Consider the following 15,689-nt stretch of genomic DNA (forward strand, 5'->3'; position numbering starts at 1 on the left):
TGTCTCAGTATCAAGAGGCCAACGAAGACCCATAGCCCATGCATCTGGACAGTTAAACGAACAGGAACAGAGATACAGTTCTAGTGAATTAGAACTTTTAGCTCTAGTGTCGGCCACACGTCACTTCCGAAGCTGTCTGTATGGTCGTCAGTTCGTAGCCCGAACTGACCATCGAGCTGTGGCGTATCTAAAGAAATTCTCGGTAAATGAGATCGTCTCTCCGATTAGCGGAGTTTTATTTCACAGCAGAATACCGCCCAGGAAAGTCTATCCAGCATGTAGATGCCCTAAGTCGACACATCGCGACGCTGGAAGACGACCTCTTGAGTCGGGAAACATATGGCAAAAGCAGCAAAGCGACAGTTTTCGTCAGAATGTGTGTAGAAATAACATCGACAACGCTCAGTGTTACCTTGACAAAGGTAGCTTACTACATCGGCGACCGGGAAGTCATTGCCCCGATCAGCTGGTAATACCGCATGGGTTAGTAAATGACGTCTTAGCCCCGCATCGCAGCAGTCAGTTCGCGTCACACCCAGGACAGAACAGAACTTTGAAGCCACAGATGAAGCGTGCGATACATTCCTATGCCAACAACTGCGAGTCGAGCGATCGATGGAAACAAGGCCATGAGTATAAAGCCCCACTGGGAGAACCAGAAGAGGCAAGGGAGCCATTTCAGGTTTGCGCCGTGGATTATAAAGCATCAACGCGGGATCAACGACCACGCAGGTCTCAAATAAATCACGTCTTCCATCTAGACATTCCGAGTGTTAATCGGTCTGTTATGAACTGGCCGTGACACCAAAATGAGACTTGGTCCATGCCTACCGATTCGCTAAGCTAATTAAGAATCCCCGAGACAACCCATCAAAAACACGAAATATCCCACCAGCTACGTCACTCTCCGGGATGGGACGCAGTGTGCGACCAGCCACGTCGTACCGGACGCCGCGATGTCCCCGACAGTGGAAACGACCGGTTACAAAGTATTTTTGGCGCCCAACGTGGGGCAAGACTTCAGGACTCGTAGCAGCCTATATGACGGATTGAAGGAAGGCCATCGCCGACGATCTGTTGACCGACCAACGACCACCGCGAACGTTTTGGGAGACCACAACTTCCACGCGTCGCGACGCCAATTCAACGGCACCGGAAAACTAATCGAAACAACGCGTACGGACCACGGCATCCCAGCTGCAGGTCTTATTATATCAGCTTTACTACAACCAGGTCAGTCACTTCGTCACAAAATGCATGGAAAACAGCTGAGAATTAGAACTGTCGGACCAGAGTTGCGAACCAACAGGCGAAGGGACAAAGAACTGGCGGACTTCATTTAACAGGCCACCATAGGTTCCAAGAATACGGCAACTCCAAGTTCCGATTCCGATCTTTACGTGATTTTATCGCTAATGTGTTTCGTAGTTTGAAGGAGGAAAATTCAAAGTTAAGTGAAAAGATTGAAAGCAACAATACTAAGTGAAAAGATTGAAAGCAACAATGCTAAGTGAAAAGACTGAAGGCAACAATACTATCTTAAGTGAAAAGATTGAAAGCAACAATATTATTATTATTATTATTTAGTGTTCTGTCTGAAGACAGGTCCATTGTTCTGCCCAAAAAGAGTTCGCCAGTTTTCCCTATTCTCAGCTACTCGTTTTAACTCCTGAAACTTCATCTTCTTTCCTTGTTTAAGATCGTCGGTTAGCTGTATCAATCTTCTTCCCAGTCCTCGCTTTCCTTCAACCTGGCCTTCGATGATATCACTCAGTAATCCATTCCTTCTCATAATATGTCCCAGCCAGTTAGCTTTCCTTCGTGTAATCGCCTGCAGAATGTTTCTTTGCTCGTTGACTCTCCTCAATACTTCTTCGTTGGTCACTTGATCCGTCCACCTGATCTTCTCTATTCTTCTCCAACACCACATTTCAAAACTCTCCAGGTATTTCTGTTCCTTCTTCCTGAGTGTCCAAGTCTCTGCTCCATACAGCGCGACACTCCATACGTAACACTTCACTAGTTTCTTCTTCATCTCCAAGCCCAACTTGCTAGTGAGAAGTATCCTCTTCTTGACGAAAGCTTCCTTGGCCATGGCTGTCCTTGCTTTTACTTCCTTGGTGCATACAGCGTCGTCGTGATTATGCTTTCCAAGTACTTGAAATGCTCCACATTCTCCAGCTGTTGGTTTCCTATCACTATTACCAGCTTGAAGCGTAAAGGAAATGATCCGGGAACGGTTCAAGGCTGGATTACCACAAGCATGGCTGGAGCAGCTTTAATGGTTTTGGTACTGTGATGTGGAAAGGAAATGGAAAAACTACCACATTACTTTTTTTCCAGGACAGCTTCTGCCCAACAGGAGCAATCACAATATGAATGATGCTTTCTCCAGAGACAAAACAATCTGGAGGTAAACTAGTCCTCCATTCGGATCTCCGGGCGAGGACTGTCTCGGGAGAAGGTATCAGGCAGGAGAATTCTTTTAGGAAATTCACCATAGGAACGTGGAACGTCAGGACATTACAACAGGGAGGAAAACTGGAAAATCTGAAGATCGAAATGGATAAAAATAATGTGTGCATTGTGGGTGTCAGTGAAGTTCGATGGAAGGATTTCGAGTCTGGAAGCTATCATATGTACTACTCGGGAGGTGATAGTGCTGAAAGAGGTGTTACAATAGTGATGCAGAAATGGATCAAGAAAAGTATAATCAAAGTGCAAGCGTGTAGTGACAGATTGATGTATATCAAGTTGAATGCAGAACCAGTGGATATTCTGATAATGCAGGTGTATGAGAGGGGACATGATGGTTGACTTCTGCCTAAGAAATGGACTGGTAATCACCAACACCTGGTTCAAGAAACATCACAGGAGATTGTATAGGTGGAAGGGCCCAGGAGACAGGACCAGATACCAGATACCAGATAGACTATATCTTAGTGAAGCAACGATTTAGGAATAGCGTAAAGGATGTGACAACATTGCCATCAGCGGACATCGACTCTGATCATAATATGTTAGTTGCAAACGTCAGTACCAGAATGAAGAAAATCAGGAGAAGGGGGGTGAGGAAGAAGAGATGGGACCTGGAGAACCTGAAGAGCGCGCGAGACGAAGTAAGAGCAGAATTGGAAGGAAAATTAAGTGAAAGTGAAGGCGAAAGCGTTGAAGAGGAATGGACGAATGTCAAGAAGTGCCTAACAGTGGCACTAGAAGAAAAGGTTGGTAGGATGAGAAGGATACCAAGGGAGACATGGATTACACAGGCTATGCTCGATAAGATGGATGAGAGGAGGAGATGGAAGAATATCAACAGTGAAGAGGGAAGACAGAAATATCGAAGACTGAACAACGAACTGAGAAGAGAAACAGACAAGGCAAGAGAAGATTACATCAATGGAGTATGTAATGAGATAATGACACTCCAGAGAATTGGTAGATACGATATGATGTATGCAAAGGCGAAAGAACTAGGATGGAAAGAGCACAGGAAAGAGAAGACCCAACAGGAAATATAGTCAGGGACCAGAATGAAGTTAAAGCTGTATGGGAAAATTATATTGAAGAGCTCTATGACAAGGCCAATCGACCGGATGAGATGGAGATGGAATTGGAGCCGGAAGAAGAAGTAGAGGAGGACGACAAAGGTCCAGAGATACTGAAGAGCGAGGTACAGAGGGCCATAAAGGATATGAGAAGAAGAAAAGCTACGGGAGATGATGAAATTCCATCGGACTTATTGAAAGAACTTGGAGAGAAAGGAGTGAAGGTTCTTACTAGACTCGCTAACAAGATATACACCTCCGGTGAGTGGCCCAAAGACTTTCTGGAAGTAACAATGATTCCATTACAGAAGAAAAAGAATTCCAAGAAGTGCGGCGATTACAGGACCATCAGCCTAATCTCACATGCGGCGAAGATAATGACTAGAATACTGACTAAAAGACTAGAAAAGAAGATAGAGGAAGTGATGGGAGACGACCAATTTGGATTCAGGAGAGGAAGAGGAACCAGAGATGCCATCAGAGTTATGAGAATAATTTCAGAGAGAGTTCTCGATGTCAAGGAAGAAGTATGTGCCTGCTTCACGACTGGAAGAAGGCTTTCGATCGAGTAAAATGGAAGAAATTAATGAGGATCCTACAGAGAATTGGAATTGATTGGAGAGATAGAAGACTAATCAAAAACCTGTACATGCAGCAAAAAGTCAAAGTGAGATTGGACTCAGGAGACACCAACAGTGTTGAGATAGGTAGAGGTGTAAGACAAGGATGCTGCTCATCACCAATTCTTTTTAACCCGTACGGGGAATGGCTTGCCAAGGAAGCTCTGGAGGGAACAGGAGACTTCAAAATTGGAGGAAGAGTGATAACGACTGTAAAATATGCAGATGACTTAGTAGTGTTGGCGAAGGAAGAGGAGGAATTACAGAACATGATGGACAAGTTAGTGGAAACAGGTAGAGAGTATGGAATGAAAATCAACATTGAAGAATCAAAGGTAATGAGGATAGCACCGAGAGCAGAACCTTTGAAAGCAACAATATTAAATTAATTGAAAAGTTTGAAAGCAACAATGCTAAGATAAGTGAAAAGATTGAAAGCAACAATGCTAACTTAAGTAAGAGAAGTCAGAATGAAATACGGGACATTAAAGGTAGTATTTTGTAATGGTTAATTATGGATAGGTTTAGTCCGAATAATGTTGGTAGCGTGGCTTGGAATGGAGCAAGGCAAGTCATCAGCTTAAACATACTCAGCTGATATGATATTTCTTCCAGTGAAGCTACAACTTGTTTCACAAGACTATACACCATTTATTCCTAATTTCCCAATTTTAAATCTAAAAAAAATGAGCCACACTGTAAGACAATAAATTCTTAAAATGATGCAAAATCAGTTGTAATATTTACCTCTTTCACTGTATTAAATACTGGCAAATTGAGATAAGTTTTTCCACCTTTTCCTGGTGACACACCTCCGACAAATTTCATTCCATATGTAATAGCTTGCTTACTATGAAATGTTCCTTGTTTACCTGTGAATCCTTGACATATAACTTTGGTAGCTGAGCTAAGTTTCAGATTTGCACGAGTAGCTGTGTAATTTATTCGAACGTTATTAAATTTTTGTCCTGAAAAATACAATTAAATGCATCAATTTATTAAAATATAACTGATGTGAATTTTACACATTAAAAAAGTCTAAATGGTGATACTTGAAGTCTGGCCCTTACATCAAAGGTCACTTCCGTGTTGACGAACTATTTAAATAAAAAATGTAAATATGCACACAAATACTGTCCTGTACTCATGTATTAAAACAAATAGCACCTATAACCAGCTTACCAGGATGCACGCAAAGGTCACTACTTATATATAACCAATAAAACTGCATATAACGAACAAATTGTATTTTTATATTGTATAAGGACTGGACAAATCTGAAAGTAGGTTATATATGCAAACCCACATGGATATAAATGGCCTCTATTGAATGTGTTACACTGACAAGTACACAAAAACAACAGTCAAATTCGGAAATTAGGAATACTGTCTCGTCGTCTAGTATACATTTACCTCCCAGTCTATACAATATCATTACTGTCGCCGCCATTACTTTCATGGGTGAAGGCACAAATCACTCGGGTGTGTCCAACTGCTCCGTGTTCGGTTGAATTCGCTTATATTTGGGCAGAAGTCATAGCTTCAGAGGCCAACTCCAACGAGTGCCATAAATATAAGAACTCATTTTCGGATATTTCTTTGTATTTATATTCTCTTTGCATTTGAATATTTTCGGATCCTCTTTGTATTTATATTCTCTGTGCATTTGAATATTCTCTGAAGACCAACCATATTATCAGAATAACGTGAGGAAGATATCACTGGTTTTCGGATTATTTGTGTGGCGTACGAATTACAATTCGAAAGTAACGGCTTCGTTGCATGTTTATTATAGATTCATTTCCAGTGTCAGGTATTGTAATGGCAAGTAATCAACAGGAAGTAAATCAACAGTTACAAGTTTTTGTCTGAGTGAGGTAAGATACATACTTTTGAAATTATGTGTATGTTTGCCGGAATTTGTTAATGAAATCTCCCTGAATAAAGATGGGTGTAATGTTCCAAATGTATTCGGGAATATACTATGAACAAGATTCGTCAGTATTTTATGTTCTTCAGTTATCGTTGAATAGAATATAATTTATTTACATTACATACATCCTTCATAGGCACAAGCCAAGGATGTAGAGCATGTCATAGCATAAATACAATACTTGTTTATAATACAAATATAAATTACATAGTTGTGACAGTAATTATAGTCAACTACAGTATTACTGCGAAAATAATTACATCAAGAAAGCATAACCAGTATTGCATACATCTATTCATAATAGGTGAGAATTTCTGGGCGAGGTAAATTATTCTATGATGTGGGAGTGAGGTAGGAGATACTATTTTAGTACTGGCTTAAACTACTTTACATCTTGATTTAAACTTTTTATAGTTGGGGGGGGGGGGGGGGGGGGGTAAGATTATCGAGTAGCGTAAATCCTGTATAATAAATTCCTTTTTCATATCTACTGAGTTCAGTGTTTGGCACATGGCATGAAGGTTATGTCTGTATCTTGTAAGTATATTGTGAATATCTGAGTTTGTTTGAAAATTTTCTATGTTGTCTACAACGAATGATAATAATGAGTGGCGGAATGCGCTGGCAAGTGAAAGAATATTAAGTTTCTTAAACAATTCCTTACATGAGGCTCTCCCTTTAGCACCTGCCACTATGCTAATGATTTTATTTTGGGTGTAAAATACTTTTTCTTGTCTGTTGAATTCACTCAGAAAGTAATTCTATAAGACATGATTGAATGGAAGTAAGAAAAGTAGACTAATTTTAAAGGTTTTGTTTTCATGAGTGTTGTGACAGTCATAGTAAAGCATGCTGAGAGTTTAGACATCATGTATTGAATGTGTGTTTTCCAATTTAAGTTACCGTCAATTTATAGGCCAAGAAATTTATTTGTTTCTACTTCTTCAATTGTTTTATCCTCATACTGTATAACTAGTTTAACACAGTTGTTGTTAGTAGTACAAAATTTCATGAAATTTGTTTTGTCAAAATGTATTGTGAGTTTATTGGCTTTAATCCACTTGTTGAAGCTAGCAAAGCCATAATTCATGCAAATTAAAATGTAAAGAGATTTTGCAAATTTCCAGGACTGCATGGCAATTTAGATTGGCTTCATAAATATTTACTTGACCTCTGGATATGGCATATTCAAATGTGGTACATGATATGATGTTACTTCTGTCATGAACTTATTTTGTCAATGAAATTACAGCAGATTACTCTGTATGTGTGTAGTGTATTTGTATATACATGTGCATGTGTAAAAAATATGTTGCCTCTTCCATAGGACCCTATGCCAGGAATTATTCCTCGCAGCCTGAGGCATCTGCTTGCTGAACTAAAAAGACAGGAAGTTGATCTTCCTATCAGAGTATCTTACATAGAAGTCTACAATGAGAATGTTTATGATTTATTGCCGACAAATGGACCTTCAGAACTCAAGTATGATGGTGCTTCAGGAGTAATATGTATATCTTATGATTACAGAATTTCATTCTCTCCTAAACTTTATAGTTTTTATTGTACATTGTACTGTATCCAGTGTAGTGTGCAGTGTTTATTTTTGTGCCTGGTAACATTATTTTCTGAAAGTCCATAGAAGTATTTGAGTACATTAATTATACTGTATTAACCAGAAGGAAAATAACCTCTTCTTTCCTAAAAAAAACTTGATCTTCCTTGAAAATGTAGATTGAGGACGTTTGAGAATAGGTTGCTATGGCAACTATTTGGACCAGAGAAGGACGTAGTGACAGAGGCTGGTGAATGTTCCAGAATGAGGAGCTTTATATTTTGTACTCTGCCATGTATTATTACAATGTGCAGTCCAAGAAGGATGAAATGCATGTGGTGTGTAGCACAATTCAGAGTGACAAGAAATTAATACAAATTTATAGTGTGTAAACCTACAGGGAGCATCTCTTGGAAGACCTGTGTTTGGATGAAGTTAATTTGTCAGAGAGGCTTAGACACTTCCTGTGTTAATGAAAGTTGATTTAGTGTACCTTTCCTTTTACTTGAATAAGATCACAAAAGATTGCAATGCTAACAAACAGAGATTATTCAAAGGTTCATTTATATCAGTTGACTTTGGATATTTTTCTCCTCTCATATGTTCCCTCCATTTCCTCTTGTATTTATTATGCATTCTGTTTAGTCTGCACTGTATGGGGGCAGCTTACAACTTCCCTGCTTTGTGTTACCTTTGTTTAAGTTTCTAGCTGATCTCTACACATTCAGTAGACCCTATAGTCTTTGTGTATATTTACGTGCTCCCCCAAGGTTCAGTCATGGGAGTGAAAAAATTATGAGCATTGACGGAGGAGGAAACTGAATGAGAGTGTTTTTGATACTGACCTGAATTAAGTTCATCATAATCATCTGAAGGCAACTAAGATGACATTTCAGAATGTTTAGATGACAGGTCAGCCAGGACTTTGTAAAAGGAGAGGTTATTTTTGTGGAAGCAATGTCTACTTGTTCTCAGCATCAAAGATAAGTGACTGGTTGTAACGGTGTCAGTCTTTTATACAGCAGAAACTGCAGACACCCTGAGAAAAAGATTAGCAGAGTATATCACTGAATAGAATAGAAGAGAATTTATTTGCATTCCATAAATCCCTCATGCATGTGGCACCTTGTGTATAAACAATTAACTGTGGGTAGCCATCGCATTCCTTGATGATGAAGACCGAGTCTGATATGATGGACTTCTCTTCTGAGTTGATGCACCTTAGAGGATTTTATCACAAGATTGGTTTTGCTGTTTAATGTATCTACAAACACTCTTTTCACTGTTATTGAATAAGTAAAAGTGAAACATGTAAGGACATGTTACAGATATATCTAATGTCAATATTACTGTTATTAAAACTTTGGGTACTTACATGCACACTTTGGAGGTACTTTTAATACTTCTTGTCTCTTGTTAAACTACAGCATTTGTAATGATCCAGATGGTTCACCTATTATACATGGCTTGGAAGAAATACAATTAGTTGATGAGCAAGATATATATGAAATCCTGGAGAGGGGTTTTTCTAGAAAACACACACAACACACAGAGCAGAATTATCAGTCCAGGTAAGCACTACTACACCAAACTAGAAGAGATATGAAAGCAGTTAAAGTACTTCTAGTGACATAAATTGAAGTTTATGCGGGTTGGTCCTAATTTGTAATAAGTAGTGACAGAAAGTTTAATCCTTTGAAGCTGAAGCATGTCTAAATAACATTTATGAATTTAGTCTGGTCTGCAAAGGAGACACCACACTTCACCATTACAAACATCAACTGATTTATGCTGTTTAAGGAAATGATCACTGTTTACAATGAGAATCATATGAAAATAAGAGTTACTGATTGTATAAGCAGTTGGGACTTATACTCGTAGATACCACTTGGCTTTAAGATATTAAAAAAACCTAAATACTAAAACAGATATGTTGGTAGAAGTGTTTTGTAAAAGCCAGCTTCAACATTTATTCCTTATTTCCTGATAATACTGAATTATGCAGAGATTACATGAAGATTGGTTGTAAAGTTTGTTTGCCTACTGAATTGTTTTATTTCAATAGCTGCTCTCACACAATACTTTCAATTACCGTCAAGATTCCAGCAGAAGGTGAAAAGCCCTCAAAAAGAGGGAAATTGAACCTTGTTGATCTGGTTCATAGTGAGAGTATTGAATGGCCAGCTGTCTGCGATGAAGCTGGAAATATTAATCAGACAATGCAGACACTAGGAAGTGTTGTTAGATTTTTGGTGGACGGAGCCACGAGCGTACCTTTCAGGTATGTAGAGAATGGGTGTCTGATTGGCCTTTATCATCTTTAGTGCTATAGTTTCACTTTCTGCATATTTGCCTTATGCAGTTGATATGTTAGTACACAGATATTTTTATAGGTAGCAGCATGAATCTGGAAGCGTGTCCTTAAATGGTCAGCTGTGGGTTGATGGGTGATAAGGGGGGATTCTACTACTACTTACAAAGCTTGGGGTCCTGGTATGCAAGCAAACCAGTCAGTCAGGTACCAGTCTCATGCAACTTTCATTCAGAGATGTTAGTAACAAAGTAATAGGTTTGTGAAAATTAAAGCAATATAATTGGATGCTGGTATATGGGGACAGGCACAATGTTTTTAGCTTAGGTAGTATAGGCCTTACCAGCACCTCAATGGGCTTGAGGTCAAGCATTCAGATTTGTGCCACTTAATGTAATGTCAAACTGCTTTTAGAAGAACATTGGTGTATTATCATTACAGATTTTTTTATTTTGGGCATCACTCCTTTTTGCACTATAAATTATAATTATAATCCTTGTGGAACTGGAAAAATCTGTCTACTGGTGGACACTTCACACTGATATTTAGTTGGCTTTCCTAAATGTTGTATGTTATGTATATTTCTTCTACATGTGTATTTAATGAAATGCTTATCCCATCTGATTTTTACTGCACACTTATTGACATGGCAGCAGTGTTGAGGTGGATTGTGTTCACTATACGCAGTGTCTTCTTGCATTCTGCCAGTGTTAGATTTCAAGCAAAGTTGTTCATAAGGCTATAAACATATGGATGCCCCACTCTGTAATTTTTCATATAAAATGGTGACGACTGGCCCTTGCTTCTTGGATTAGACCAGCACTGCATTTGACTAGAAAATGTTAGTATGAATTCTTAATACCAACATTTATCAATTTATGTTCAGCCAGAATGTAGCTGTTAAATGCATACACACAGGCACAATGTTGCTATCCTCCTTTCAGATACTCTTTTTTTCTTAAGAGAACAGTTTTTGACAGATGAATAATATGGCATACATATTACAGATAAACAATTGTAATTAATGAGTCTTTGGATTCTACGTCAAGGAATGTACAAGTACTGGCTTTTCAAGGCAGCCACTCTACTATTGTAAACAGTTGTATAATAATAACATTTTCAGAGACCAAAAGGTAAATTTTATAGTAGATTTTGCTTTGTATATGAACGCTATTATTAGACAGAAGAAAAAGTTTCTCATCCAATAAAACCTTTAAAGATGAACCAGTAAAACAACAGAAATTGCAGACCTGAATTTTTCATCTTACTACAAAATGTTAGGAAATGGTCATTTACTGTTTTTGATTGTTAAACCTTTTGGATATTTTACATGTTGAAATTTTAGGCTATATAAGGCCCCATCTCTTTAATAATGACATGTAAATAAGTAGAGCAAAAAACGTTTTGTTGTATTGCTGTGTGAGTCACTTGGCAGCTGTGTTCAACATTAATGGATGTAGCATTTTTAATTTCTGTTTTTTTTTGAAGGTTTTCAGGATTACATTACCTGTTAGAAAATTCTTTTGGAGACCAGACAAAAACCTCCGTTATTGCAACAATATCACCTGCACAATGTAATCAGCAGAAGACACTTGACACTTTGTTTCATGCCCGCAGAGCAATGGAAGAACTCAGTCGTCCAGAAATTAACTAGAAGCTTAAGAAGGATCTTATCATGGTATGTCAAAAAGACATGAAGCACCATCATACTTGAGTTCTGAAGGTCCACTTCTCGGCAATAAATCATAAAGCTCCTCATTCTGGAACATTCACCAGCCTCTGTCACTACATCCTTCTCTGGTCCAAATAGTTCTCAAACGTCCTCAATCTACATTTTGAAGGAAGATCAAGTTTTTTTTACGAAAGAAGAAGTTATTTTCCTTCTGGTTAATACAGTATAATTAATGTACTCAAATACTTCTATGGACTTTCAGAAAATAATGTTACCAGGCACAAAAAATAAACACTGCACACTACACTGGATACAGTACAATGTACAATAAAAACTATAAAGTTTAGGAGAGAATGAAATTCTGTAATCATAAGATATACATATTACTCCTGAAGCACCATCATACTTGAGTTCTGAAGGTCCATTTGTCGGCAATAAATCATAAACATTCTCATTGTAGACTTCTATGTAAGATACTCTGATAGGAAGATCAACTTCCTGTCTTTTTAGTTCAGCAAGCAGATGCCTCAGGCTGCGAGGAATAATTCCTGGCATAGGGTCCTATGGAAGAGGCAACATATTTTTTACACATGCACATGTATATACAAATACACTACACACATACAGAGTATGAACAGGACAATTCAAAACAAGTAGTGGAGTGAGGCAAAGAACAGCATAAAATATTTTCAGAGATGCTTAATCAACATTAAAAATTATTTAAATGATAATTCAGAATGGAGCACATTGTCCCTTGTCTAAGTACATCAGTAACATATAAGCCTAATATTACTTGCATAATTCTAGGGTATATTTTGACGTGAAAACGTCTTTAAAATTGATGTCTGGTGTGGGGAGGCAATCGTGCCCAAATGAGCAACAGTTTCTGTCGAAGTAATTTCAAACTTCTATAACTCGGCTAAAAATAGACATCGCGCCGCCATCTTAGTCTCGTTTTAAAGAGGAAGGATGAAAGTTTGTGCCAGTACCGTTCCGACATTCGTGGCGGCCGGACGTCGCGAACTGCGCACGCGCAAATTGAACCCACGATTTTCGCCTTTCCGGATTCGACACGTGTCCATAAACGGGATCATATCTCAGAGACTAATTATCCGATCCGAGTGAACCAAGTGTTGTTTTGAAGAGGAGTGTATATGTTACAACTCATCCTGGCCTCCAAATGTGTATCTCAAAAACTCAAAAAGATACGAGGCTGTGAATTTTAAAAAGTTTGAAAATTTCCCGATTTTCTTAAAATGTCGCGATATATGAGGGCAAAGTAAAACCAGAATTACAAGAATCGGGCACGAATGCGTAGAGCATAAGATTCCAAAGAGAATGACACCGAAAACGCCGGGTCCGGACCCAAAACCAACGCGCAGTACTTCCGCGAATATAGGCAACGTAAGCGCGCTCTGACAACTCAGGCGGCATCTGACGAGCCTGGGTCAAGTATGGATGTGTACCAATTAAGAAATGATCATTTATAAAAATTATTATATTTACAATATCCCTAAGTTAAACTATTAATGTATAGATTTGACATTTGCAAGAGGTATTCAAATAATTTGAAAGCCATATGTATCCTACTTCTCATACCACTACTCTGTATTCAATAAATGTAAGTTGCAAATGAATTAAACGATTCAAAACAAAAAATTTGTTTAATTTCAATATACTATACAAGATTGACGTTTTCACGAAAATAACTGCGGCAGTGTCCGACACTGCCTATCAATTTTTTTGGTCACTGTTACTCTTACTTTAGATACGTAGACTCCTCTCATTTTTGCAAGATATTTTTATTCCTTATTTTGCTTACACCTAAGCTTAAAAAATAAGTTAAAGTCGCTGTTGTTATCATTAACTTTACAGATTCCCACATTTCACTCTTTAGAGAAAGCTGAAACTGCATGGTTGTTTAATTATTTACTTTTCTCGTTCTATGCTGTGGCAATATTATGCTGGGCATCACGATCTGAAGATGTTTGTTGACAAAGTCCTGAGAAGGTAGAAGGGGTATATAAACAGGAGGATGAACTAAATTAGATAATGGGTAGCAGCGAAGCTTTGTACACTTACCAAGAATTATTAAAGTATTCAAGTGAAGTATAATGGGCAGGATCTGTAGCACACAAAGGAGGAGATAAGAAATGCATACAAACCTTCAGTCAGAAAACTTAAAAGGAATTGCCCAGATGGAAGGTTAATACTAATATGGTGATCACATGAACACACAGACATATGTGAACTTTTGTCATTCCAGAACCTAAGAATCAGGAAAGGGAGAGCATTTGAGGACAACCAGGCCGGATGGTCTGCAGAAACTAACCTGAACAAGTGACATAACACATACACACTTCCCCTCAGTTTGGTCACAAGCTTCATATGACGCAGTTTGTCAAATGTAAATGATGACTGCAGGTTTTCCAAGACAGAAAAAATGCTGCCTGAGCTAAACGTATGATCCAGAAATCCATACAATGGAACAGTGACCCTGTCCACATAAATGGTGGTGCTGGAAAACTTCAGTGGTGGTTTTACAAAGTTGCTCCAGCTCTAGACTGTTGCAATGTAAGTATGAAAATAGAGAGAAACTTGAGTGTTTCAACTGTGGACATGCATTCAGTAAATGTTATTACATAAACCATTTCATTGAAATAAAGCTCTTGTTATGCAAGTCAGATGTGCCATTGTGGTTTATGCATTCAGATATGGATTTTGACCAAAAGTCACACTACACTCATCACCTTAATTCAACTTACAATAGGCATGAAACCAGTATATTATGTACAGCAGATAATATTCACACAAACAAGTCTCATCATCAGGTAATGGGCAAAGACTGAGAGTGCAAAAGTAAAATAGAAGGGAAAACGCAGGAAAAGCGAGACATCATATTCTATTATAGTTACTTGAAGAAATTTTCATTGCGAATACAGGCTGCTCTTTTCTGCACACGTCTTGCAGGCCTACAAAAAATTGATTTCATGTGTGCTTTGAATGCATCTCATTCAAATCAATTTCATGACATGAAAGAACTTTACTGTGACTGCCTCCAATTACTCTTCCGTCCTGTCGGATTTGACAGGAGTCCTGTTAGTGGGCAGAGGGAATTTGAAGCCAAAAGGATGCAGAAACTACTTACTGGAGAGATTACATAATGAGATACATTATATTTTGGAAGAACGGTATTTGCACATTAGCACCCTTACTTTGCGTTTGGAAAATAGGACCGTGCACTCTTCAAACTACTGATTGTTCCTATAATACTATTCTTATCAAATGACGGATTTGGGGAGATTTTTTTTTTTACATGTTGGCACCCCATATCAGATTCTAGTTATTTCTGTTAGTGGATGGAATAAATACACACGTTCTGCCTGCTTCCAAGTAATTTTTCGTATTTCGAATAAATTAATCTCATTTACGCTTACAAATGTTTAATAACGTGTTTTAAGTCGCCTTAAATTAATTATTTAATCTCGCTTATCATCTTCACATGCTGTCTTCATTAAGACATATTTACCTATTCCGTTATGTCCTTTAATTTAGGAAACTTGCCTTGTCAGTTGCCCCGGCTTGGCCTCCTGTTAACACGTGCGGTTACGTTTAAACGTGCGATGTTCATTGACCGTAAGATAAGAAGATGCCGCACATGACGTCATCAAAAGTCATAAAACAAATGCAGACAGCAGGTTAATTAATATTAGAAGTCAGGTAACGCTTAATTAAACATGAGCCATCAGGGACTAAGCCGCAATTTTACTCGTGGCGACATAACTTCCGCTGCTGCCCGCCCAGTGATCTTACATTCCGAACCGATTGTGCATGTTTATTGTTCGTGGTTTTCCTTAGTTACCACAGGCGCATTATGTGATATGTTATTAATAAAAAGGGCACAACCGGTTGCATTCCATGTTGTTGCTAATTTTCGATTTATTTGTTATCAGTGCTGCTTTGTCATATGAACGACAAGGCGCTCTTAAATAAATGTCGGCAGAGAATTTAAAAATATAAGTTGGACACTACTGTCATAATTTTAAAATTGTG

At 38.3% G+C, this 15,689-nt stretch overlaps 2 protein-coding genes across 3 annotated transcripts; both read left to right on the plus strand.

The window, feature by feature from the left end:
• The first annotated feature begins 2,382 nt into the window (after window positions 1-2,382).
• On the plus strand, window positions 2,383-2,817 carry LOC147875054 (protein CFDP2-like). The gene has a single exon (XM_087357005.1). It carries the CDS (start codon window positions 2,383-2,385, stop codon window positions 2,815-2,817), a length of 435 nt encoding a protein of 144 aa, XP_087213131.1.
• Window positions 2,818-5,752: 2,935 nt separating this feature from the next.
• LOC147875055 (kinesin-like protein Klp61F) lies at window positions 5,753-12,502 on the plus strand. 2 transcript variants are annotated; one of them, XM_087348851.1, is made up of 5 exons: window positions 5,753-6,045; window positions 7,429-7,583; window positions 9,081-9,224; window positions 9,719-9,934; window positions 11,453-12,502. In XM_087348851.1, exons 2-5 carry the CDS (start codon window positions 7,435-7,437, stop codon window positions 11,616-11,618), a joined length of 675 nt encoding a protein of 224 aa, XP_087204977.1. In that variant the 5' UTR covers window positions 5,753-6,045; window positions 7,429-7,434; the 3' UTR covers window positions 11,619-12,502. The 2 variants fall into 2 exon arrangements, with proteins under 2 accessions (XP_087204977.1, XP_087204982.1); XM_087348856.1 differs by having other exon boundaries at window positions 11,582-12,502.
• The last annotated feature ends 3,187 nt before the right edge of the window (window positions 12,503-15,689 follow it).

Source organism: Zootermopsis nevadensis, unplaced genomic scaffold (assembly GCF_977971745.1).
Source record: "Zootermopsis nevadensis isolate Lab colony 2312 unplaced genomic scaffold, Znev_1.0 Znev_ptg000002l, whole genome shotgun sequence".
In the NCBI taxonomy this organism is placed as follows: domain Eukaryota; kingdom Metazoa; phylum Arthropoda; class Insecta; order Blattodea; family Termopsidae; genus Zootermopsis; species Zootermopsis nevadensis.